This window comes from Sander vitreus, chromosome 19 (genome assembly GCF_031162955.1).
Source record: "Sander vitreus isolate 19-12246 chromosome 19, sanVit1, whole genome shotgun sequence".
In the NCBI taxonomy this organism is placed as follows: Eukaryota; Metazoa; Chordata; class Actinopteri; order Perciformes; family Percidae; genus Sander; species Sander vitreus.
The window spans coordinates 3,752,818-3,778,012 of record NC_135873.1 but is presented as its reverse complement, the minus strand read 5'-3'; the positions used below and the strand labels follow the sequence as shown (position 1 = coordinate 3,778,012).

The 25,195-nt window shown below is 40.0% G+C and overlaps 2 protein-coding genes and 1 long non-coding RNA gene across 8 annotated transcripts in view; 1 reads left to right on the top strand and 2 right to left on the bottom strand.

The window, feature by feature from the left end:
- The window catches only part of khnyn (KH and NYN domain containing), a 25,811-nt gene extending 6,355 nt beyond the window's left edge, over positions 1 to 19,456 (bottom strand). The window contains exons 1-4 of one of the 4 annotated variants that reach the window (XM_078276280.1): positions 19,355 to 19,456; positions 7,585 to 7,846; positions 5,821 to 5,955; positions 81 to 1,870 (exon numbers count right to left, since the gene is read on the bottom strand). In XM_078276280.1, the coding sequence (XP_078132406.1) occupies positions 81 to 1,870; positions 5,821 to 5,955; positions 7,585 to 7,809 (2,150 nt within the window). In that variant the 5' untranslated portion in view covers positions 7,810 to 7,846; positions 19,355 to 19,456. Of the gene's footprint in view, positions 1 to 80; positions 1,871 to 5,820; positions 5,956 to 7,584; positions 7,847 to 9,447; positions 9,748 to 11,624; positions 11,716 to 19,354 lie in introns of those variants that run through there. The other 3 variants (XM_078276279.1, XM_078276277.1, XM_078276281.1) reach the window with 3 other exon arrangements.
- On the top strand, positions 11,699 to 25,195 carry ripk3 (receptor-interacting serine-threonine kinase 3). 3 transcript variants are annotated; one of them, XM_078276283.1, is made up of 14 exons: positions 11,719 to 11,802; positions 13,660 to 13,735; positions 13,824 to 13,987; positions 14,061 to 14,229; positions 16,446 to 16,601; positions 17,465 to 17,613; positions 18,770 to 18,819; positions 19,390 to 19,551; positions 19,647 to 19,729; positions 19,839 to 19,902; positions 20,682 to 20,746; positions 23,390 to 23,441; positions 23,560 to 23,717; positions 24,276 to 25,195. In XM_078276283.1, the coding sequence occupies exons 3-14, from the start codon at positions 13,830 to 13,832 to the stop codon at positions 24,471 to 24,473; spliced, it is 1,464 nt and encodes a 487-aa protein (XP_078132409.1). In that variant the 5' UTR covers positions 11,719 to 11,802; positions 13,660 to 13,735; positions 13,824 to 13,829; the 3' UTR covers positions 24,474 to 25,195. The 3 variants fall into 3 exon arrangements, with proteins under 3 accessions (XP_078132408.1, XP_078132410.1, XP_078132409.1); XM_078276282.1 differs by lacking the exon at positions 13,660 to 13,735 and having other exon boundaries at positions 11,699 to 11,802; XM_078276284.1 differs by lacking the exon at positions 13,660 to 13,735 and having other exon boundaries at positions 11,715 to 11,802; positions 23,540 to 23,717; positions 24,276 to 24,366.
- Positions 21,194 to 22,661, bottom strand: LOC144534379 (uncharacterized). The gene is made up of 2 exons (XR_013503538.1): positions 22,365 to 22,661; positions 21,194 to 21,819 (listed from the first exon to the last, which is right to left on the bottom strand). It is a non-coding gene; the product is annotated as an uncharacterized LOC144534379 (long non-coding RNA).

Genomic DNA, 25,195 nt, shown 5'->3' with positions numbered 1-25,195 from the left:
CCCTAATAAAAAAATCTATTAAAATATCATAAAACAAACACATAAGAGAATGTTTACAACAGTCTTTCTGCATTTCCCACCTCATGGCCACGTTGCTCCCGTCAATGATGATTGTCCTAACGCTTGGGTTGCCAGGTTTGTCTGTTAGCTGAAGTTCGAAGGGCATCTGCAGGCCTTCGAGGAAACGCTGCTCCCCTGTCACCACTACCGCTGGCACAAAAACCTGTCTTTCCCTCGCTCTGGTGGGAGACGAGTCATTTCTTATGGAGATGGGGGGTTGAGGGGCTTGTTTTAAGGAGTTAGAAGGCTGGGGCTTTGGGTTCAACATGTTGTCTAGGGTTAGATGATTTTGTTTTGAGGTGGACGGATTAGGCCAATACGTGGTTTGTCCATATTGTTTATCGGATTGGAAAAGGGTGAGTGGAGGATCTAGGGTCGGGGGATAAGTAGGCCTGGGTGGCCCTTTGACTTCAGGAAGGATGACTCGGTGTGGAGTTTGTGAGTTTGTGAGTTTATGGAATTTAATAAACTCAGATACAGCTAGATTTGGCACGTCGACCCGTCCTTTATCATCGGATTTTCTCTTTTCTGCTGGTATGAAAAGCTCAGTTTCTCTTGCTTTGTCCTCAGATGGTCCAACTTTTGGTCTCTCTTTCTCCAGCACCACATCATCCATCTCTCTCGGCCCCTCCCTAAAGGTGTCCATCTCTTTGCTCCCCTCTCTTTGCAGCTCCAAGAGCAGCTGGTGAGTGGATCCATCAGGCAACCTGTTGTAGACTTTGGCCACTTTCTGCTCCATGTAACCGCAGCTGGCTGCTGCTTTCTTCACAACTCCCAGGACAAAGTCTTCCTCTTGTCCTTCTTTTTTTTCTTTCACCTCGGCACTCCCTTTTCCCTTGAAGTGTCTTGTGCTTGCTGTCGCTCCATATTCCTCTCCCTCACAAATGTTTCCCACCTCTCCAATACTACTAATCACCTCATCTCCTCCTACTTCCATTTCTTTGTCTTCTCTGTGCTCAGTCTCGCATGGTCGGTTCTTTTCGCTTTGATTCAAGGCAACACCTTCTGGATTTTCCTTTCTCTGCTTCCGGTCATTGAGATCCTGCTCTTGTTGAACCACGTCCAGTATCTGCGAGGCCTCTTTAGGACCCGTTCGGGCAAGGACTCGTTTCACTACATCCTCAGTGTAGCCCATGGCTGTAAAGAACTTCAAAAGAAGCCAAAATTCCTTGTTTCCCACTGACAACTGCAGCTCCTGTTCTTCCTCCACCCCCTGTCCCTCTTTTACTTTGGTACCTAACATTGCCTCTTGTTCCAGCTGCTCCTCTTCTCCCAACTCCTGTGGAGCATGCATGAGTCTTTCCTCAGCACCCTCTGCCCTCCCTTGGGCTCCCGCAGACGTAGACAAAAACTGGAATAAGGAGTCTGCAGAGTCTTTCCCCGAGCCTGCAGTCATCTCTTCAGTCCACCGATCAGTAGTCCTCAAAGGTTCAGGAAGTGCGTACGTGATGGCGGAGGGTTTGTCCCATCTATCTTCTGAATCCTCATGTGTTCTTGCTGCTGCATTTCCATCTGTAAGCGCCGGGCTGAGGCTTGATCCAAGCCCTGATTCTTTCACCAAATCCAGCAGGATTTCCTTCACTGACCCCGGCAGCACCAGGAGATCCAGGATGTGCTTGTCCTCCCATTTCTCCACCAGAGTTTTGAATGCCCGGCGTGACTCCAGAGACTCGCCCAGGCCTCTGTCTCCAGCCTCAGAGCGTCTGGACTGTGTGCCCTCATACCTCTCCACCAGGTCTGCAATAAGGGAGTAGGCTCGCACCACCGGCTCTGCAAGGCCTGATATAAGCAGGAATCCTGTAGAGCCAACCTGGTTTCGTGAGAGGAAAACAAAATGACATTAATCTTAGTCCTCTTAATGACAGCGAAATGAAAATGTAAGTAGACGTTCAGATTGAGAACAGCCCTGCGTTTAAACAAGCAAGCAGCAAGCAGCTGTGTTGGCGCTTGAGGTACAACCCAAGAAATCCAGTTTGGGTAACAGATCGATGAGATTGAAGGTTTGTCAGACTCTAAAACACTGCAGAGCTGTTTATAATACTATGAGATAGGATACATTTACAAATGTGCAAGGTTATCACCTGGCAATTATTTTATTGTTTGTCGCGATGTAAGCCAAGATCTTGACCTTTCATGCATATTAATATTGGTACTTTAGATTAATCTCAGTTGAGGTCCACCAATCACCTCCATTTTTATGTGTAAAACTGTTTGACATGACATGTAAGATGACGCCGCAGAATGGTGACACGTGTGTTGGTGTGCTCTGTTTTGTTTTGTTTTGTGTTTTAACTTTGTTTCTTGCGATGGTACCCGTATCTCATTCACCAGTGAAGAGCTCGTGAACTTCAGGGGAACAACACCATTGCACTTATTTCCTACTTTTCTTCTCCCTTCACTGGAAATTTTGGACATTCTGGTCAAAGGTGCGCTCACCTTTGCTCACGCAGCGAGGCGCAGGAGGAGAGGGAAACGGGCCGGTGCGCTTGTGTGTCTCTGCCAGCGAGGATTACGCACACCGTTCCTCTCTAACGTGCGCTCACTGCCCAACAAACTGGAGGAATTACAACTGCTGTTGGTGAGAAACCGGGACTTTTCTTCATCTGCTGTTTTGTGCTTCACGGAGACGTGGCTCTGTGGATTAATACCGGACTCTGCGCTGCAGCTGGCAGGCTTCCAGCGGACAGAGACACGGATCTTTCCGGCAAAACTAAAGGTGGAGGAATCTGTTTCTACATCAACAGCGGCTGGTGCAACGACGTGACAGTTACCCAGCAGCACTGTTCTCCTGACCTGGAATATTTCATCATAAACTGTAAGCCTTTTTATCCCCCCCCGTGAGTTCCATTCATTCTATTTATTCTTTATCTTTAATTTAATACATACTGTGTACATATCACGTAGATCATGTAGATCACCACCTATAAGCCTAAAAGCCCCCCACTCCTTCAATGACCGACACCTAGCCAACGACCTGAACGAGTTCTACTGTCGATTTGAAAGACAAAAGGACAGTCCTGACACCATCCCCCCACGACACCTCCCTACAGCTACAGCCACTGTGCTTCACCTCCACCTCCCCCCCCTCAGCAGGGTCCTTGGGCCTCCCCACCAATGCCCTCCATAAAGGTCCCCCCCCCCACCCCCCCACCCACCTCAGTGACGACTCTCTCCATCCATGAGAGAGACATCAACAGACTCTTTAGGAGACAGAACCCTAGGAAAGCTGCTGGACCGGATGCTGTCTCCCCATCCAGCTTGAAGCACTGCGCTGATCAGCTGTCTCCAGTGTTCACAGACATTTTTAACACCTCACTGGAGACATGCCACGTGCCAGCCTGTTTCAAGACCTCAACCATAATCCCTGTCCCCAAGAAGCAGGACCACAGGACTTAATGATTTCAGACCCGTCGCCCTGACCTCTGTGGTTATGAAGTCCTTTGAGTGCCTTGTGCTTTCACACCTCAAAGACATCACCGACCCCCTCCTGGACCCCCTGCAGTTTGCCTACAGAGCCAATAGGTCTGTAGACGATGCAGTCAACCTGGCCCCTCACTACATCCTCCGGCACCTGGACTCCGCAGGAACCTACGCCAGGATCCTGTTTGTGGACTTCAGCTCTGCCTTTAACACCATCATCCCGGCTCTGCTCCAGGAGAAACTCTCACAGCTAGGCGTGTCTGACTCCACCTGCAGGTGGATCACTGACTTCCAGTCTGACAGGAAGCAGCATGTGAAGCTGGGGAAACACGTCTCCGACTCACAGACCATCAGCACCGGATCCCCTCAGGGCTGTGTTCTTTCCCCCCTGCTCTTCTCCCTGTACACCAACAGCTGCACCTCCAGTCACCAGTCTGTCAAGCTCCTGAAGTTTGCGGACGACACCTCCCTCATTGGACTCATCTCTGATGGTGACGAGTCTGCCTACAGGTTGGAGGCTGACCACCTGGTGACCTGGTGCACGCAAAACAATCTCAACGCTCTAAAGACAGTGGAGATGGTTGTGGACTTCAGGAAGAACCCAGCCCCACCTGCCCCCATCACCCTCTGTGGCTCCACAATTGACACTGTGGAGTCTTTCCGCTTCCTGGGAACTACCATCTCCCAGGACCTCAAGTGGGAGCTGAACATCAGCTCCCTCGTGAAGAAAGCACAACAGAGGATGTACTTCCTGCGGCAGCTGAAGAAATTCAACCTGCCAATGATGGTGCACTTCTACACAGCCATCATTGAGTCCATCCTCACATCCTCCATCACCATCTGGTACGTTGCTGTCACTGCCAAGGACAAGGGCAGACTGCAGCGTGTCATTCGGTCAGCAGAAAAGGTGATTGGCTGCAATCTGCTGCCGCTCCAGGACCTATACGCCACCAGGACTCTGAAGCGTGCTGGAAAGATTGTGTCCGACCCCTCCCACCCCGGACACAAACTCTTTGAGACACTCCCCTCTGGCAGGAGGCTGAGGTCCATCAGGACCAAAACCTCACGCCACATGAACAGCTTTTTCCCCTCCGCCACTAGCCTTATTAACAAGGCCCGGAAACCACCCTGACACTCCACCTTCATGCCACTTTTCTCTCTCTGCTGTAATGCTCTTTACTCTTTATTTTTTATTTATATCTTTATTTATTCTTTATTTTTAACTTAATACATACTGTGTAAATATACTTATACTTATATTGTTTATACTTATATTGTTTAATATTCAATCTAAAGAATGTGTGACGTGCACCAACAACACCAAAACAAATTCCTTGTATGTGTTAAAAAACGTACTTGGCAATAAAACCCTTTCTGATTCTGATTCTGATTTAACAACATGATACACAACATTCAAATAAATCAGGTAAGTCAAGTTGAAAAACCCCTTGTTATTCCTATAAAGGGCTGAAGACGCATTAGCAAGGGCTTTCGAAGTAATTTGTAGCAACAAGTAGCAACTGATAGTGAAAAAGGAAGTTGTCAAAAGTAATGAAAGTTCCCCCAAATTGAATATTTGCGTTCTAACAAAAAATTCTAATAATAGGTTAAAATTCCCAGTGACATCACAATGTTAAAATAAGAGGCAGTTGTTACTTCGTAAGGGGTTTGACACATTTTTAGATGACGAAATTGCCTAATAATGTAATTTTCTGTAAGAATAAGAAGAAAGCAAGATATCGCGTTATTGGTCAATATAATTTTTGCATCATCAGTCAAAAATTGCCCAATATGTATGCTGGTGGGGGGATTTGTACAATGACGCAAGCGAGCGATTACACTCCTTTTTGGAGTCTTAACTGAGTCAAATGGGAACAGACAGACAAGTTACACATCCTTCTAAATTCAACGTGACTTATACTTTCAGAGGATATAGTTATCTCTGATGTCCATCGCAAATAAACATCGATACATTCGCTTAGAAATCATAGAATAAAGATGCCACTTATAACACCAGAATTGCCTGAGAAACATCACATTTTAAAGTTTTCTTTAATATCAAAGTAGTCCAGTGATAGTTGTCTGTACATCCATGGGTACGTTGCAAACAGGAGCTGCTAATAGTTAATTCAGCATGCTTTCAATGCTGGCATTTTGGCAAAATGTAAACAAATATAGACAGAAAAATTGGGGCTCAAGTTGCATATTCCATTTTGTCACTTTTGCAATTTTGATGGCTCTCCTTTATTCTGGGTAACTACAGCAACAAGTTCCAATCCTAATATCAGCTTTGTGATTTTTGAATGTAGCCTAAACAAAGACCCAGAATGCAACACTTACCACTATATGTGCTGAGGTGGTTTTTGTCAGGCAGTCCATGAACAGCCCTCTGGCTCCACAGAAGATGCAGTGAAGAACCCCGGGATAAGAAACCTCCTGCTGCTCCTCTTGGTTCACAAGTCCTTTCACAAATAACTACAAGACAGAATTATTAGTATTATTGTAGTGGTGGCGAAAATACTGTCGTAGTACTAGTAGTCAAAATCTAAATATTACATGTCAATTTTGGGAAACAAAAATCATCCAAGTTCATCATATAATTGCAGAAAACATGGTAGGTCAATTTGAGCTTGACAGTTCATTCTTGGCATTGAAAACAACAGTTGACAAAATAATCTCATTGTCACATTACTCACATGTTATCATTTACTGTGTTTCAATGTGTACATTTCCATGACAACTGAGCAAATTCTATCTGCAGATGTTGACGTGATGGGTATTTATAAAGTATTTAAAAAAGTTTTACTGCAGAGTTTTAACTGTGTGGTTTACACTGATTTTTAAAAAATAGAGTCAATTGTTAGACTACCCGTTATGTAAAAAGTGAAACGCTTAATAGTTAAAAGGCTACTACACTATTCACAACTTGTTTATATACAGATTTTAGTTTCAGCTTTAAAGGATAGGCACACAATTCTTCAAGTCCGTCTTAAAAAAAACAGCCATATGAGCGTTGGGAACAGGTTTTGATTGCTGTTATCAGTCCTGTTGATTAAACTGACCACAGGGGACAAAATCCAGTCCTCCATCCTTGCAAAAACATGTACTAAAAAGTTTATTTGTAGCTAATATGAGGCTTTAGAAAAACCAAGTGGATATCTTCCAATGTTACAGTCTATTTAGTACGAAATTCCCTCGTTTTGTTTTGAGCAGCTCAACAAGGAAACACTGTTCTGGGAAACCAGAGGGAATTTTCTACTAAAAAGACAGTAACTTTGGAAGATACCAACTTCATTTGACTAACTCAGACTCCTGAAGCCTCATTTAGCTTTAGAAAAACATTTCTGAGTGTATTTCTTGGATGAGGAATTGGTCCCACATCACTTATATTGAAAGTGCATTTTAATGTCCAGTATGAACAGGAGGAATACAGCAAGCACAACCTGTTTCAAAGTTCACACGGGTACCTTAAAAGAACCTATCCTTTCAGAGCTTTCACCCATTCATTTGTATTATTTTTCACTTTACTATTTGCACCAGCATTATGGCAATGATTGCAAGCCATATGCTAATGTCTGACCTTTAAAGGATGGCTTTTATGCTCTCGACATGTTTGTAGTCTGTAGTCTGTCTGTAGATTATCTCTAGTTCTGGGATATATGATTGAGCACTTATGAGAGGCAGCTGATGTAATTAATCTTTACTTTGGTTGTTGTTTTATTGTCTTTGTGGTTGTGAGCCTTCTCTCGTTTTTACGTAGAGTACAGTAGAGCTACTGCACAAGTGTAGTGACCACACACAAAAAACTTTGCAGTTCAGTTTTAAGTCATCTACTAACACAATTTATTTAATGTAATATTGTGTTGTCAGTCATCATGTGTGCCAGCAGACACACAAACAAGACCACAAACACTGACTCATTAATCAACATAAAAAAACCCTTGATGAGTAATTTCCCAGTTAGAGCGACTTTCATCAAAGTGCACCGTAGACCACCACTACTAGTAATGACAATAGCAACTTTACTGGTATGGCACCTTTATAAATCAAGGGTTACACAATCAGGACTATTGTATTGTAAAACAAAAGGAAATCTGGCCTTACTTTGGCAGCTTTCACATTGTTGCTCTGCCCTCGTAGTTTCAGCCATATCTGCCCGTTGTTGCCATGGGACAAATCATCCACCCCGATACCAAACGTCACATTGAATATCCGCTCCACGGTGGCGTGCAGAGAGGTCAGAGATCCCCGCAGCATCCCAGCACACGCAAACTCATCATCCACCTCCGGTTCTCCTTCTCCGCCTCCATCACTTCTCTCACCGTCCATCCCCTTGTTCTTAAATCGCCGTCAAAGGTGGAACATACTGTTAAAAACACATAACATAACATCAATTTTGGGGGCACAAATATAAAGTTTGACAGTATTAGTAAGTCTGATCTCATTTCTTAATGTATACAAAAAACAGAGTTAACTTTTATGAGTGTCCTACTTCATTTATGTGGTACTTTATTTATATGTTGTGACCCTCTGCTGTCTTTTTATGTTGTCTTGTGTTGCATCATGTTGTTTATCAAAAGGAAAACTCAAAAAAAAAACATTGTAGTCTCAAGTATCGCCCTGACTTGGGTTTTGAATTACATTTAGACCCATTTGTTTTTGGCTATTTGGCTGTTTTGGCATCTTTTAATGTGTTGCTGCTCTAATCACAGTGAGGACGATGTATTCTCATCCCTTTTCAGTGCAGCTTCAAATAGTATCTGGATATTAAAATGTCTGGTTTATAACAATAATGAAATGTATAAGACCGTGTACATAAACTTTAGGAGATCAAAGTACTGGTATAAGAAAACTTCCAATCACCAAGCTTAAAAGTCTGTTTTGTAGAATTTAATAAATAAATAAAATGTATTTTTAATCTACATCTTCTTATAGGTCTTGTATTGTAATGCCAAAGCTTTTATCATGTATGGGAACTCTGATCTTGATTTAATTAGCCTCTTCTGGCAAAGACTCATGATTATCAAACTGTCTGAGAACATATGATTTGGCAGCAACACGTATTAAACATTCATAATATTGTGTTTCTGTATTAGGTAACACTGAAGTTATCGTTATATATTTACATCATTCCTAATAAGTGAATGATTTTAATTTAAAAGCTATATTCTAATATGTTTCTTTCTGTTACAAAGTGTGAGGTGTTTCAAGGACAGTGATGCGTTCAATAACAGTAAGTGTGGGCGGTTTCCAAATGACATGTAGACTACCTACAGTACATATTTAGCCTGCATTTACTGTACAGTATTTATGCAACCCTGTATTTTCTGTATACATTCATATCTATAAACACATCAATAAATAAATAAGTAAAACAGGTTGATATTTAGATAAACTGAAATGTTAACGTTGTAACTTTATTGTTTACTATGAAGTATATGCTCAGTGCAAACATTGTTGCCTATGTGTAATAACAAGTGAGTATTTGAATATGGACCCATGTTGAACAAGTTGTTGCCAAGACATGTTGCCAAGGTAACAACTACAGTAATGGTTATTCCAACAAACATCAAGTTCCATGTATATAGCATTACAGTAGCATAAAATGGAGTAGCCTAACGTTACCTCGTCCAACAAGTAACAAGCCTCTCTCTCTCCAGACCGTTCTGCCTATGATTAATACAGGCTACATATATACATATTATACACAACTTGTTTGACTGCTGCTTGTCATTTGCTTTTGTTCAACAACAATATTTAGACAGATTCACATCCCACTCTCTGCTAAAGACAGAAATTGTCTTACGATCTTACAATATGGCTTATTTCCAGATCATTAGATATTAAGTATTGTGAAACATGTTTTTAGCAAAGACTGAGCAGGACAGTTTAGAGTTTAAAAAACAAAAAACCCAAAACAAAACAAAAAAACATACAAAATAAAATGTTTCTGTGTCGTTTTCTTACGTGAGGTCGATCGCTCTGCGCCTTCAAAGTTTCGTTTCTAGCAGCTACAGAGGCAGAGGCAGTGCAGCTGGCTTCGGGCTTCCGCAATCATAAAACAACAACACGCAGCCTATCAGACCAAAGTTCAACGCATGCTGTAATGCCACAAAATGATCGGAGAGGTCTGACGGAAAGACAATCACGGAAGAAAGACCGTGTCCCTGCTGCTGCGGATGGTGGGTTAGGAAGCTTCATACACATCAAACCACCGGTGGAAACCCCGAAGACAAAAACCGAAACTAAACGAAAAACATCTTATCTGAGACTCTGGGCGGATACTTCAGGCTGGCTACGGTGGTCATGGCGTCGCTGTAACACCCACATTATTTTATGTATTAAAATTGTATTGTATTATTTTAATAATCATATACACTCAAATCATGTCTGTGGATTAGTTTATGTATGTTATTTTCCTGAAAACAAATCACACATTGCTCCTTGTTTTGCATTGGGTCCAACAGGAGATGAAGGGGATTTCCACTGACGTCAGAAGCGGGGGTTTTCTGTGTGTGTGTGTGTGTGTGTGTGTGTGTGTGTGTGTGTGTGTGTGTTTGTGTGTGTTTGTGTGTGTGTGTGTGTGTGTGCGCGCGCGAGTGTGTGTGTGCGCGTGTGTGTGTGTGCGTGTGTGTGCGTGTGTGTGTGTGTGTGTGTGTGTGTTTTGGTCATCTCCTGGTTGACTCTGCTCATTGACATATAGGCTTTTGTAAGGGAGAAACTGGGTTTGTTTGTAACACATTTCTGTCTCTGGGCCTATATTAATCCAGCAGAGGGAAATACTTTTCAAAATACACTTTAATCTCTGTTTACATTGTGGTTTCCTTTGTGCAGTTTATGTGTCAAAGACAGGAAGACAGTTATGCCTACCTCCAACATCCTGTCTTACTTCAGTCTGTTGTGATAGAATGTAACATCTAATGGATAACATGATGACATTTAAAGGATACTTCTGGCCATGTTATGTATTTTTCTTATTGTCAACAAATCTAAAAAATCCAAAAATATAATCCAATCCAAAGTGGTGGAAGAAGTACACAGATCTTGTACTTAAAGTAACAATACCACAGTGTAGAAATACTCTGTTAGATTTCCAATTAAGTCAAGTTCAAAGGTACTGTCATCAAATTATACTACAAAAGTACACAAAAGTAGCCTACTCATTATGCAGAGCGGCATATTTCAGAATAATGTATAAACGTATATTATATTAATGGATTATTGGTGCATTAATGTGTTCATCACTTTAATGTTGCAGCTGGTAAATGTGGGGCTCATTTTAATTACTTTATATTATATGGCTTGGCAATTTCTGTCCATGGCTCAATAACATTTTCTCTTAATCTATACATCATAATTTATACATAATAATGTATTTGTTGATTATATTTTGTTGATTAATCTGAATATGCAAAATAACGGTATAAAGGTATAATAAAGGTATCAAATACATTTAGTAACAAGTACAAAACTGTGGAGGAGTGCAACTGTATGGATTGCATAATTATAGAAATGAGGAAATTCAGGTTTGGTGTTAGTCACTGATTTTTATTAACCCCACCCATTTATTGTAAATCGTTTTGCAGACTATACCCTCTGCTGGCAAACCTTAAAACACCCATTTTAGTCTTTTCTAGATGTTTTTTTGGTGTAAACATGAGTATAATTTGGGCTATAAAAAGATTGAGGTATGTAGCCTACATTAAGTTGGGTGTCATGGCAGCCTATAGTGGTCTAAGACAAGTATCTTTTCTCTTGAACTTCCCTGATTTGAATCCAGTTCCATATTCATATCGTCGCTGTCCATCTCTTCCCCTATAAGACTGTCTGCTTTATGACTATCAAATATGGATATAAAAAGTAATTCTAAAACATGACTTGAAACAACAACAACACTGGCTGTTCTTCCCAAATGTGAGCCTGGGACCAAATCAGATTTCTCATACATTATAGTTAAGGTATTTCAAGTGTAACTCCACTAACTTGTGTCACAACAAAGCTAACTGAAGCTTAACTTAAATGGATGGGGGAAAACAATTTAATCACCAAAAATACTCATAAATACAAATACATCCACATAAGCAGTCATTAAATCTGACGAGAAATAGGGTTAAATACCCTACCCTGTGTCACCACACACTTGCCTGTTTGCTGAGCAGTCCATAAGCAGAAGTACAAAGATAGTTTCACTTCTGTTTGAGGTGGAACAAGAGCTGCTGCTGCATGCGAGTAGAAAGTCACTGAATGAGCAGCAGGGTTTTTACACACTTTTACCTCCGTCAGTACGGTTGAATGATGAGGAAGGAGCGTATTTCACTAAGGGTGAGTGGTTTCCCCATTTTGAAAAAAAAAAAAATCACCTTGATATTCTTATTAGTCTTTTAAGTGTCTGTGGTATTATTTTGATGAATCGTCAGGCTTTGTAGTGGATTTCTACCTTTTAGTCTAGTTTAAGCTGTCTTTTCATTCATATTATGTAAAGTAACGTAAATCAATTTTCTTAAGCTCATACATTTAACAATGCCAGATTTATTTATTTTTTTTCTTAAATGGAAAGAGTTTAGTCCTCAATCCACAAAATGTACACCCATAATGCAATACAATACTACAACGCAAAGGACCAGAGACACAATCTCAAGAAAAACTTATCTATTAGTGAGTATTATTGCATTTTAAAGGTGTTCCTATTATGTTGTCCACCCAAAGGGGCTTTTTTTTTTTTATACATGTAAGGTAGTCTAAACTACAAAGATTGTGGGTTTCCTGTTGTGTAGGTGAGTTTAGGTGCTAGTAAAATGTTCTTCTGTGAGAAATATGAATGGTACATTAAAAAAAACAACAAAGAGAAAAGGTGAAGACTCAGTGTTATATATTAGTGTTAGGAAACAATCCGATCACGATTGTTTCGTGGTTTCGAATCCCATCATCTAGTCTTGACCTCTGTGAGTTGATTCTGAAAGCAGTGGCGAGCTCGGACAACAAAGTGACACGAAGCAGGGTTCTGTTCACAGTGTTCTAAAGGTTTAAGCAGACACACAAGGATATATACATTTTCTAACAATCGCTCCATTCACTTAGATGACGTGAGAGTAGATTGACAAGAAAGGGGCTCCATAGGCAAGGGGGACTGGCTCAAAGTTGGTTCACACAGATACATCTTCAGGAAGGAAAACAGTGTTACAATTTATGGTACAGATGTATGATACCACTTCAAACAGATGAGAGATGATTTGTTCAGAGTTTTCACGGAATGGAATGTAACATATTCACCACAACTAGTTGTACAAAAAGGTATTAATCAAACAGAAAGGCCAAACATTTACTGGTTTCAGGGTGACTGTTTTTCTGTTTTAGAAATGATATATCTTTGGGTTTTAGACTGGTGGTGTCAGAATAGACTCTGGGAAATGTTGATGGGCATTTGTCACTGTACTTTCTGTCATTTTATGAGACAAACAGTCGATTAAAAAATAATCAATAGATTTTAGGTTTATTTTTAAGTTTATTGTCCTCTGTATAGGACTGACTTGTATAAAGGCACTCTTATTTTAAAAACCACACATCTAGAATTAAAATATAGGATACAGTTATAAAAGTCTAGATGTAATCTGATACAAAACAATAGATGCATTTGTAATGATACACTGCGATGCAAAGACGATTCTTGATATGATTTGATATTATTACTTGTTCAGGAATAAAAGTATGTATTATGACAGAATCAGAAAACATGTTTCCTATTATTTATTTGGTTTTATTCTTTGTTCAGTTATATTTTCTGTGAATTTGTATCTCCTTAAATGTTTCAAATGCCAACATATAATTCTGGGATGAGAATATTGGACTTACATTCATTCAAGTTGACACCAAATACCTCCAAATGAATGGTAATGCTGCTCCATATAGCTGCTACATGTGAAATAAGTCAATGTTTTTACTGGTTTAAGTTCATATTTCCTGTCTAAAAACAACAATATTTAAAGATGTTTAGTCTAAAAAATATCATTATCCTTCAAAAACCTGTTCAACTTCTGAATGATTTGTAAACCTCCTCAGGTCCTTAAAACCCCCAAATTCCCAGACATAATACTGCAGACATGATGTAAATAAAACACCTCATGGCTTCAGTAACTGCCTTTAAATTGCTTCAGATCTGTTCGTCTTTCCACCTCTTATCAGGTTGAGGTTTAACTAGAGTAGAGGCGCTTTAACTGCACATCCAGGAATTAAACCAACTTCCCTGACTAAGTGACTGGTAAGATCCTCTTTATTTTAGAGGAACAAAGAATTTCATTCTAATGGCAAGTGAGGGTTTAATTATCATGAATATTGTTTTTCTTCAGTGAAGTATGGCACTGAGTAGCTATCAAGATCCTATGTTGGTGGAAGACTCCAGCTTGGAGGGCTGGAAGGTGATTGGCTCCGGGGGTTTCGGACAAATCTACAAAGCCAGGCATCGTCAGTGGGGCTGTGATGTGGCCATTAAACTGCTTCATTATGATGACGGGTAAGTGGTAACAAAGAGCAATCTGTATACATTTAAGTTGTGAATTATTCAAAATGCTAACAAACACACACAGGACCAGTGCGTCTTTGCTGCGTGAGCTCGACATGATGCGCCGAGGAAGCAGCCCGTATGCTATTCAGGTCCAAGGGGTCTTCAGGGGTCGAGTGCCCTCCTCTGGCTCGTCAACACAGCTCGGTCTGGTCATGGAGTTAATGGAAAGAGGATCACTGGCCTCCCTACAGGTAACCAGTGGTGGAAGAAGTGCTTATACCTCTACTTAAAGTAGCAATACCACTCTGTAACAATACTCTGTTATAAGTTAAAGTCTTGCCTTAAAAATGAAAAAGTAGAAGAAGAAAAGTGTAAGAGTATTTAAAGTACCAAATGTAAAAGTACTTGTTGGGCAGAGCAGCCCCCTTTAAGAGTGTAATGTTGTTATATAAACTTAGCACAAAAAGTAAGGAAATTTGTGTTTGGTAGATTATTTCTCTGTGGTAACAATGCTTTCTGGCAATAAATCTTATACCGTTGGAAAGCCTGTTTAGTTCCCTTTCAAATGGTGCCCCATTTGTAAGGAACATGCATTTGTGGGATGAGCAGCAGCGCTGAGTATGTGGGTTGCGCCCATGAAAAATTTGCCAAATATTCTCTGCCAATGCCAAACAGCTTATTCTGCCATTGACTCGTTTGGTGTTTGGTGGATTAGATGATTGAAGTTTGAAGAAACAAGACATATTGGCAATTGAACAATTTATAAACAGGAGCCTCAGTAGCGTATGTAAGAACCATACACAGCCATCATGCTGGTCACCAGCCTGGTCACACTGCTGTGGGATGGCATCCCATTCTTCAACCAGCATTTGTCGCAAGTCAGCCAACATGGTTGTGTTGGTCACTCTGGTATGAACAGCATGCCACAAGTGTTCAATGGGGTTGAGGTCAGGACTGCTGGTTGAAGAATGGGATGCCATCCCACAGCAGTGTGTGACCAGGCTGGTGACCAGCATGAGGAAGGGGAACCAGGCTGTTGTGGCTGTGTATGGTTCTTCCACAGGCTACTGAGGCTCCTGTTTGTGAAATGAATAAATTGTTCAATTGCCATTATGTCTTGTTTCTTCAAACTTCAATCATCCAATCCACCAAACACCAAACACGTCAATGGCAGAATAAGCTGTTTGGCATTGGCAGAGAAGATTTGGAAAGATTTTCATGGGTGCAACCCACATACTCAGCGCTGCTGCTCATCCCACAAATGCTGTTCCTTACAAATGGGGCACCATTTGAAAGGGAACTAAACAGGCTTTCCAACGATATACGAGTATTGCCAGAAAGCATTGTTACCACAGAGAAATAATCTACCAAACACAAATTTCCTTACTTTTTTTGCTAAGTGGATGTATCATGTAATTGGAATATTATTCCGGAGGCATTGACACATAAGACGTTATGATTAAGGTGGAACTAATTTTTACTAGTTTAATCTATATTATGTCATAATCTTATACGTTGATCATATATTTTGTATGTAAAGTCATAATCTGCAAAGTAACTACTTAACTATTTTCCAGACAAATGAAGTGAAGTAAAAAGTACAATATTTCTCTCTGAGAGATTGTAGAAAGTAGTAGAAAATGGAAATACTCAAGTAGAGTACCTCAAAACTTCAAGTTTGTTTTCGACCACAAGCTAATAACATTCCCATCAGCAGTCTCAGCTGTACTTTGTTTTTAGTGCTAAGTAGCAAATGTTAGCATGCTATCAATGCTAATGGTGCACAAGGTAAACATTATATCTGTTAAACCCATTGGAATATATATATAAACCTCACTGCATGTCAGCGGCCACCACCAGATCCGTATTGGAACCTACATTTGTTTTAACCTATTTCCTCTTGGCTAACCCTAGATATGCAAAAACTCTTGTGAAACTCAATACCCGATGGCTTATCCTAACCCTAACCATTCAAGGTCAATGCCTAACATCAACCATCTCACGAGAGTTTTGCAAATCTAAGGTTACCAACAAAGTTTCTCTAAACCATCTCTGTTACCATCTAGACAGGCCCCTGACCAATGGGCTAACCTAACCCTAATCATTCGGGGTTAATGCCTAACCTAAACCATGTCTGCACGACACGTGCTTAGAACAAATCTGGTTTCTGGTACATATCGGGCAGCAACAAGAGCATTAGCATACTGATGTTAGCATGCTAATGTTGCATCCTAACATGTAGCTCACAGCACTGCAGTCCCTATTAAGTGTAGCCTCACAGAGCTACTAGCATGGCTGTATATACTCTTTTGTTTATGATCGTGAAACCATAAATAGCACCTACTTCCTACTTATATCAACCTTTTCCTTTATGTCTTTCTTATATAGTAAAAGTAGCCTATGTGTAGCTCACTGCAGAACAATGACCAATACTTGTAGATCTGTAACTATGAAAATAATCTTACAGGAAACCTTATGTGGAGCGCCGCCCTGGCCATTGGTCTTCAGACTAGCACACCAAGTGGCTCTGGGCTTAAACTTCCTCCACAGTCTGTCCCCTCCCATGCTCCACCTGGACCTGAAGCCCAGCAACGTGCTGCTGGATTTCTATCTCAATGCCAAGGTGAGTTACAAGCTTTCAGTGAAGGCCAGGCCTTGCCTGTTGCATGCTTACTTTATATTGTCATATTAGTTTGCGCACACTATGGAGACTATGGAGGCTGAACGTAATTTAAACCAAAAAGACACAAACATGGTTTTACCCCTAAGTAGAAATGACATTTGATAAAAAAGGTAGTGAAAGAGGTTTACTATTCTACAAGGGCCCTTAACATTGTATAGTAATCATATAGTGGCCCATAGGATCACCCCACTGTGATGACGCATTACTTACTTAAAAGAAGTAAAACTGATATTTGCTTAAATAAGAGCATATCCAATGGTAAGTGATCCTAATTCCTGAAACACCATTTGAATGTGTGTCCAATGAAAGTTCTGGGTCAGTTTTTGAGATCATTGAAATCATTGTAATTTTCTTAAAGTGTTGTTTATCAAAATTGCCAATTCATTTTCTGTCAATTGACTTATTGACTAAATGTGTCAGCTGTTTTTGTATTAACATTCAGGTAGTTTAATTTATCACAAAACCTTATATTTTCTAAGCTCTTTGTATGTTTTGTGAGTACCAATGAAGTTTTGAAGTAATTTTGAAGTAAATGAAGCTGGCTGTCAGATAAGCGTAGTGAAGTAAAAAGTACAATATTTCCCTGTGAAATTAATTTAGTAGTAGTAGTTGAGCAGAAGTAGAAAGTGGCAGGAAAAGAAAATGCTCAAGTAAAGTACAAGTACCCCAAATGTGTACTTAAGTACAGTGCTAGAGTAAATTTACAATGTTACATTCCACTGGCCATCATTAACTTTTCACTAACTGCCTCCTTCCTCTCAATGCTAATATAATTAATTTCTTAATTTAATTTATCTCTCCAGCTTACAGACTTTGGCCTTGCCCGGTATTACCGCAGCGTCACGCGGGTTTCCAAGAAGGACAGTGGAGAGGAAGGGGGGACGATCAGCTACATGCCACCGGAGGCGTTCCAAGTCTCGTACAGTCCAACCCTAGCCTCTGACATCTACAGGTACAAGGACATCGAACCAGCACTTGGATTGGAGTGTTTTATACCATATAATGACCAATAATGACACCTAATTTTAGATGTGCATGTTTTACATGATCATATGTCATTTTGACTTTTATTAAAGGGAAAATACAAAAAGCTTGTAGTAGGAATAATAATAGTCATTTTACAGTAGTGCAATTAAATATATTTTCATATATAGACTGACTTTTCATTTGTTTGCTCTTTGACTGCACTGGTGGAGCTGTCCTGTGTCTGTCATTATTATGTGTTGTGGTATGAAATGATACTATTATGTGTGTTTAGTCTCTGTCTTATGATGTCCTATTTTGTATTGTTTACGATGTATTGTAATGTGTATGCTGTACATTCATTATTGCATTGTCTGATTGTAAAGATAGTTGTAAGGACCTCAGGAAGAATAGCGGCTGCAGTGTAGGAGCTAAAGTACGGTGGCTGACAGGGGCATATACACTGCAACTTAATGAAAGACATGCATATAGACAAAACACAAGCAAACTAAGAAAACATCTTCATTAATTTGACAACACATGCGCAGCATTTCGCAAACGCTCTGCAAATACACACAACACAACCAAATACAGAAACGATGCAAAAAGAATAGCACACAATCCCGAAAAACAAATGCAACAAATAAAATGCTGCATCCAGTTTACACAACGAAAGTTCTCCAGGCCTCTAGGGGGAGCACTAAGTGGAACAGCTTGATTTATGACCCCAAATCAAGTCAATTTAATTTTTCTTAATTTGCTTGTGTTTTGTCTATTTGCGTGTGTTTCATTAAGTTGCAGCGCGTTTGCCCCTGTCGGCCACCGTACTAAAGAGGATCCTAAATAAACAAACAAATAAGCAAGGGTAATTTATCACCACCAAGCAACTTTAAAGTGTCACTCAGTGTTGATACATTTACTTATGCACATCTGTTAAACAAGTTCAGTCATGGCAGGAAGTCAAATATCAATGGTTTAGTTCTTTAAAAGGTTATGGAAATGATTGGAGTATACAGTAAAAGCATTTACTGCAATTGATCAAACTTCCAGATACTCAGGTGACTTCATCTGTCAAACCGCACCTTAATGCCTGTTATGATATAAATAGTAATTCTGGTATGTAACTCTCTCCATCTCTTTTTCAGTTATGGTATACTCTTATGGTCCATTGTCACAGGGAAACAACCATATGCATGTAAGTGTCTTTATGCCTCTCTTAGCCTTTCTCTTATTTATTTTTTTTACATTTGAGTTTTTTTTTTTTTTCATAACAACACATGGAGCAAGTATGGCATGATTTTATAATTGTAACCACACTTACTGTTTGTTTTCTTGGCTCTGAAGTGGCTTGTAAACAAAAGTCCTGTTCACTTAAGGGTTTTTATTGCAATTTTAGCAAGTACCTTTTTTATTTTATTGTTATGTCATTAGATTTTGTTTTTATAGAAAAATGAGACAATGCCAGTGGAAATTGGTGCACTATGTGTTGCTTTCAGCCCGTTAATTGCATGGAGAGGTGGTAGCAAGGAGTATTTTTTAATCCTACCACAGGGGGGGGGCTTCTTATTATCAAAATTATACAAGCAACATCTTTTACATTAGTTGTCATTTAACCCATTATTCATATTCAAAATATAGATTAATGCAGCTTTAAGCTAAATATGAAGAAATATCTGAATGTAAGCATTTGTCCAGACCTTATATTCAGGTATTCCCGAGGTCTCACTAACCTCTGACCGACTTTTTAATTCTTCCTCCACTGTAGATGCAAAGTCCAGCTTAGTGCGGCTTCGCATCCCTGAGGGAGACCGTCCATTGCTGGATGAGATCAGGGTCCAGGCTGCGGGGCGTGCAGGGTTGACAGGACTGATGGAGCTCATGGAGAGATGCTGGGACACCAGACCCGAACAAAGGCCCTCCTCCCTTGGTGAGAAATAATTTACATTTACACAGAAAATCATACTTTTAATAGCTTGTGATGCTTGGCCTTAATGTTGCATCTTTACTCTGTGTTGTTTACAGAGTGTACAACTGAGACAGAAGAACTGTATAAGATACACAAACATGCAATTAATGATGCTGTCCATCAAGTGCTGAAAAAACTGGTGAGGAACTAATCTCTTCATAAACGCTCAAGTAATGCTGAGATGCTGTAAAATTTGATGACAGCAAATCACTATTTTTGTGTCTTTCTCTTCCTCTTTCTCTTTCTAGGACCAAAGGGAAGAAGAAACAATGATTGAGCAGATTGGGAGGGTTCATATCACTCAGGCTTCAGGTCTGCTTGTATATGTGTACAAAAAATATCTACCTACCACCTTTAAAAATGATTCTACAACACGCATATTTGCTTTTTAAGAGAGATACCACTCTCATGTCTGTATGCTAACTCTGAGGCTAAAACCAGCAGCTGGTTAGCTTAGCTTAGCAGAAAAACTGGAAACAGAGGAAACAACTAGCCTGGCTCTGTCTAAAAGGCAACAAAATCCACCTGGTAACAACTCTAAATCTCACTAGTTAACAGTTATATTTTGTAATCTGTACAAGAGCCAAGCTAGCTGTTTCCCCCTGCTTCTAGTACCTATCTATTGTTTTTCTACACTTCCCCAAAAACAGCTAGCCTGTCTCTGTCCAAAGTTAAAATATATATCAGGTTAGCTGTTTCCCCCTTTCCAGTCTTTATGCTAAGCTAAGCTCACTGGCTGCTGGCTGTAATTTCATGTTTACAGACTGGCAAACATTTCTTTTTGTGACTGGGGTTTGTGAGTTTGTAATGTATTTTGTGTTTTGTGTTAAACTGAGAACATTAAAAAGGTCCACTTACTAACTTTTATGGAGCTAAAGTGCATCTCACAGTCTTCATGAGAGTATTAGGAACTTCAGTTAAGATTAATTGTCAAAATACTATTTTCAAAGTCAGGAAGCAGTTTGACTGAGTTTGATTGAGTCATGTTTAGCCAAATTAGAACTTGCTGTTATAAAACAACAAAAAATTGTATTTTACAGCACTAGTTTTCACATTTAATGTCATTTTATTTGGTCTTTTTTTTTTTGCAGTGGGTGAACGTTTTGAAGCAGTGAACGTTTATGATAACGCACCCACAGGTGGCCCACCAATTCAGGTGAGATTCAGACATAGACATTCATTGCTTGTCTTTACCTCCCAGGTAATGTTTGAATTAGCTGTACAGAAAGGCTCAGTTCCAAAACACCATCTAGGTATCCTTAATGGAGAACAGACAACACTTAAAGTTATCATTTAGTCTCTTTCTAGGACAGTGTTGATGACATTGTTGTTCTTTTTAACCCAAGAAGAACGACTCTCACTGTGGTCTGTGAGATATTGGTTGTTGTTTGCCACAAATTGGCCAATGCATTTCGACACTGAATGTTTTTTTTTTGCTTCTCTGGGGAAATATGACATGCATCACTTCCTGCTGCACCAGTGGAAATTTCACAGGAAAGAATGAACACAGCAAATGTAAAAGCCTTGATGAAGTGCATAAAGTTCAAGTCAAGGTTGGGCAATTGGTGATAAAATGTAAATACGAATATAATCAAGATTCATATTCAACATATTCAGATATTTTTATTTCATAGTAGGCCTATAGAGTCCAATAATTGTCTTTGATTTCTTGCCAAAAGTAAGATGAGGAGATTAATACCACTGTCATGTCGGTGTACATGCTTAATATGCACAGTAGCTGTAGCCAGCAGCCGGGAAGCTTAGCTTAGCATTAAGGCTGAAAACAGGGGGAAACAGCTAGCCTCAGTCTAAAAATATCAAAATCTGGCTTCCAGTACCTCTAAAACTCACTGCTTAACAGGTCATGTGTTGTCAAAAACCGAAATGTAAAAACAACAATTTGTAGTTTTACGGTTGTCACTGTTTGAGAGTTCAAAAGGAGGACCCAAAAGAGGAAGACCAGTCAGGCAGGTTGGCAAAACAAAAAACAAGAACACTAGAAACACTTAGCACTAGAAGATACACTGAGAGCCAGGAACAAATGCAGACATTCAGACACTGAAACGAGAGAACACCAGAATACACACATGGAAAGGAGGGTGTTAACGAGGGACAGGTGACATAAGGACTGACGTTTTCACAGTAGACCGTAGGCTCGTTCGAGATGAACTGTGACAAAAATCCGCTGTCAAGTCGGACAGTTTCCAGCCGATTCCAGCAGCCTTCAGGCTGAACAGGAGGAGACAGAAACACTGTGGTCTGATTCCGATTTCATAAAATTGTATCAGACCCATATATTAGCTTGTACACAGTCTCCAGTTGTTTTTATTATGACAGAGTAGCTCTCAAAATGCTCTACATGCGATCTGTTGCTGATTTTAATTAACAACACACTGTAGATGATCCGTAATCTGAACAGATTAAGTCTCTCTGACTTCTAAACGTCACTATCAGCCACATATGTGTTCTGTACAGAATAAGCCTTTAAATCAGACAAATAGCAGTTAAAATCCCTCCAATTCAAAATCAATAAAAAGTTGATATAAAACAATTCTGAACCAATCAGCTGTTAGATCAGCTGATAGGCCGGCGTTTCCCAGCATGCACTGGGTCCGCCTGGGTCTTGCAGTCTGCCGTGAAAAAGGTCTATCACAAAGGCAGGAAAAAAAATCTCAAGGCAGGAAGTAAAACAAGAAATGAAACAGGAAAAGAATCCACTAAATAAAACAGGAAACTAAAAAAAAACCAGGATCATGACAAGGGCTGGATCTTACTTCCCTTATCTGATAGCTCCTCGGTCCTCAGCTGAACCAGAAGTTGTTCTGGCCCTCCTTCGTGAAGGCTGTCGAGCATCGAGGAGGGATCATCGAGGAGCTATGAGCGAGGATACAAGAGAGCAGCCTTCCCGGAGACTGTGCAGCTAAAAGCAGTTGCTAACTCCGCCCATACAGCTGATGAATTCATGTGATGCTTCAGAGGAAAGGACGTCTCGTCCCTCTAAAACACATTTGCTCGTTGCCTCTCTCCTCCCATGATTTCCTCGCGTCTGTCCCGTGCTTCCTCGGTGGGACGGACTAAGACGAGAGAAAGGGAGGCAAGTGGAGGAGCACCCAATGATGTGAATGACCCAACTATTTCTTGGCCACAACCAGTTGCCTGGCAACCAGACTGCAGGACACAGGACGTGACTGCAGCCAAGAAATAGTCCAGTAAATAAGCCCCCGTAAAACAGTGACTTGTCATTTTTACACTTTAGTTTTCATACAAGGTGAACAAAAAAAAGACGTGTTCTACATGTTGTCACAATAAGTAAGTTTTACAGGTGCTTGCAGGCAGATTTAGTTATCTTTGGACAGAGCCAGGCTAGCTGTTTGCCCACTGACAAGTAGTAGCCTATCATCAAACACTTGGCTAGAAAGTTAATGCATGTATTTCCAAAAATGTCAAACTTGTCCTTATCTGTTAATCATTGATTTCACCCGTTTTGTTTTGTGCCTCTGCCTTCTTTTTTCCCAGCGCACCTTTTCCAGTGCAAACTAAACTGTATAGCGCTAGTAGTAACCTTTTTAAATTGGACATATGGTAAACTTAAATTTTGAGCATATAAGTAGAAAGTTTCAAAAGATTTGAAGTGGTGAGAAAAAGGTTTGTATATTGTAATGTTTTGAGGTGTTTTAGATTGCCTACTGAGACTACTGACCAGTTATTTTCTATTACACAAAATGTATGTGCAAACTGGTAATTAACTACGGTCTTTATGGTGTGTTTACAGTGCAACTTTTACTTACTTGTGTTGCAGGAAATGGCTAGCGGCTGCACTGCAAATCAAACAGACAATGCAAGAGTTAAAGGTAAAAAGGAAGTTGGTGTTGAAGCTGCATAGAAACCACTGAAGTAGGAGGGGAGAAATCAGGCAAACCAAATCCTCTATCATGGCTTAATGTTTCAGATAAATGTCATCCGTTTCAGATCCGCCTGAGTTTGGACCTGCAAGCGTGTATTATAAGTCCTCTGTTTGCCCCATTGGATCGCCATTGCCGTCTTCTTCGACTTGGAGGTCAACTGAAAGCAGCACAGCAAAACCTCCCCAGGCGTCTTTAAGACCAAATCTGTCTTCACAGTACCACGTGGGTTTTTTCTTTGAATCGCTGCATTAAAAATATGTGCCATAATGAAAGAGACCATATGCTGCATTAAAAATAAAGTATATTCCTTTGGGTTTGAACTGGGGATATAACGTCTTCCATATAACAGTACTGTATATATAGTAGGGGTGCACGATTCAGAAAATGTCACGATTCAATATCGATTTTTAGGCTCAAGATTCGATTCAAATCGATTTTCGAAAAAAAAATATGAATTGATTTTTGGAATTCTCTGAATCGATTTTGAATCGCTTGAATAGCGATACAAATGTGAATCGATTTTTTTACACACCCCTAATATAGGCTAGTATATCCAAAATGTTTTCCTTCAGTGTAATTCATTGGTATTAAAATGCTAAAAAGTAATAAATAAGCATAAAGTAATTGTCATGCAGAACAATCTGTCTTTTAGGTAGGATGTGTAGTACCTAGTGTCTAAGATAATCAATTCTCATGAACACAGCATTTATCGAAGACTTGAACAAACAATTTAACCTCGACTGCTGCTATTTTTCTCTCTTTTTATTTATGTATCTGCAGCGTCAGTTTTCCATCCCCGACACTTTCCAAATTCACCTCTGCAACGTAACCGGATTTCAGCATGGCAACAACAACACCATGCACATCCAAGTTATGGACCCCTCAGATAGGAAACGGCACCCGACAGCACCATCTAGAGTCGACCTCCCGCCGCCACATCCGGGAAGCTGGAAGGACAAGACAGGAGGGGTTGGCTGAGTTCACATGGAGCTTTTCGATTTTAAGTCTTGTGCAACAGGAAGGTCATGTTTTGTGGCTCCTTGTATGAAAGCGTTACTGCATTTTTAAATTTGCTTTTCAAATCTGGATAGGATTAAGATGTGGTTTTAGTTGATTGCGTGCTTTCAAAAGGGATTGGGAAAAAGGGTTAAGGTATTTTTTTAAACGTATTTATTTAGCTTCTTTTGTTAGAATAGGTTAAACCAATGAGCAAAAACCTCACAGCTCTCTTTTGCAGTGTCAGCAGTGTAAATCTGGGCCAAGTCATATGGTCGTAGGTCATATGGTTTTGCTTTTCCACCAACCGTGGACAACAGATATCCACAGCACAGTGCCAGTTAACGATCAGGTGCCAAAAATCGCCATCAAGTCTTTATTGTTTTTATTTTGACATGAAATATTGATCATCTGTATATATAGATATTTTTGCAAATATTAGGTCTTTTGTACTAGTTTTGTCTTTCATATTTATATTTTCTATGCGTCCTTTTGGGGCTATATTTTTTACAAACAAATGAAAATGTTCCAACCCAAACAACTTCATTAACCATTTCATATATGTTTTTTTTTAAATGATTGAAAAAAAAAAAATAGCAAACATGAAGTTGAATTTTAACAGAAGTGTGTACATAATGCCACCCAGAATTTTGCAGTTGATGTATCAGTGCTTCCAATAAAAAAATAGCATCTTGAATACTTCA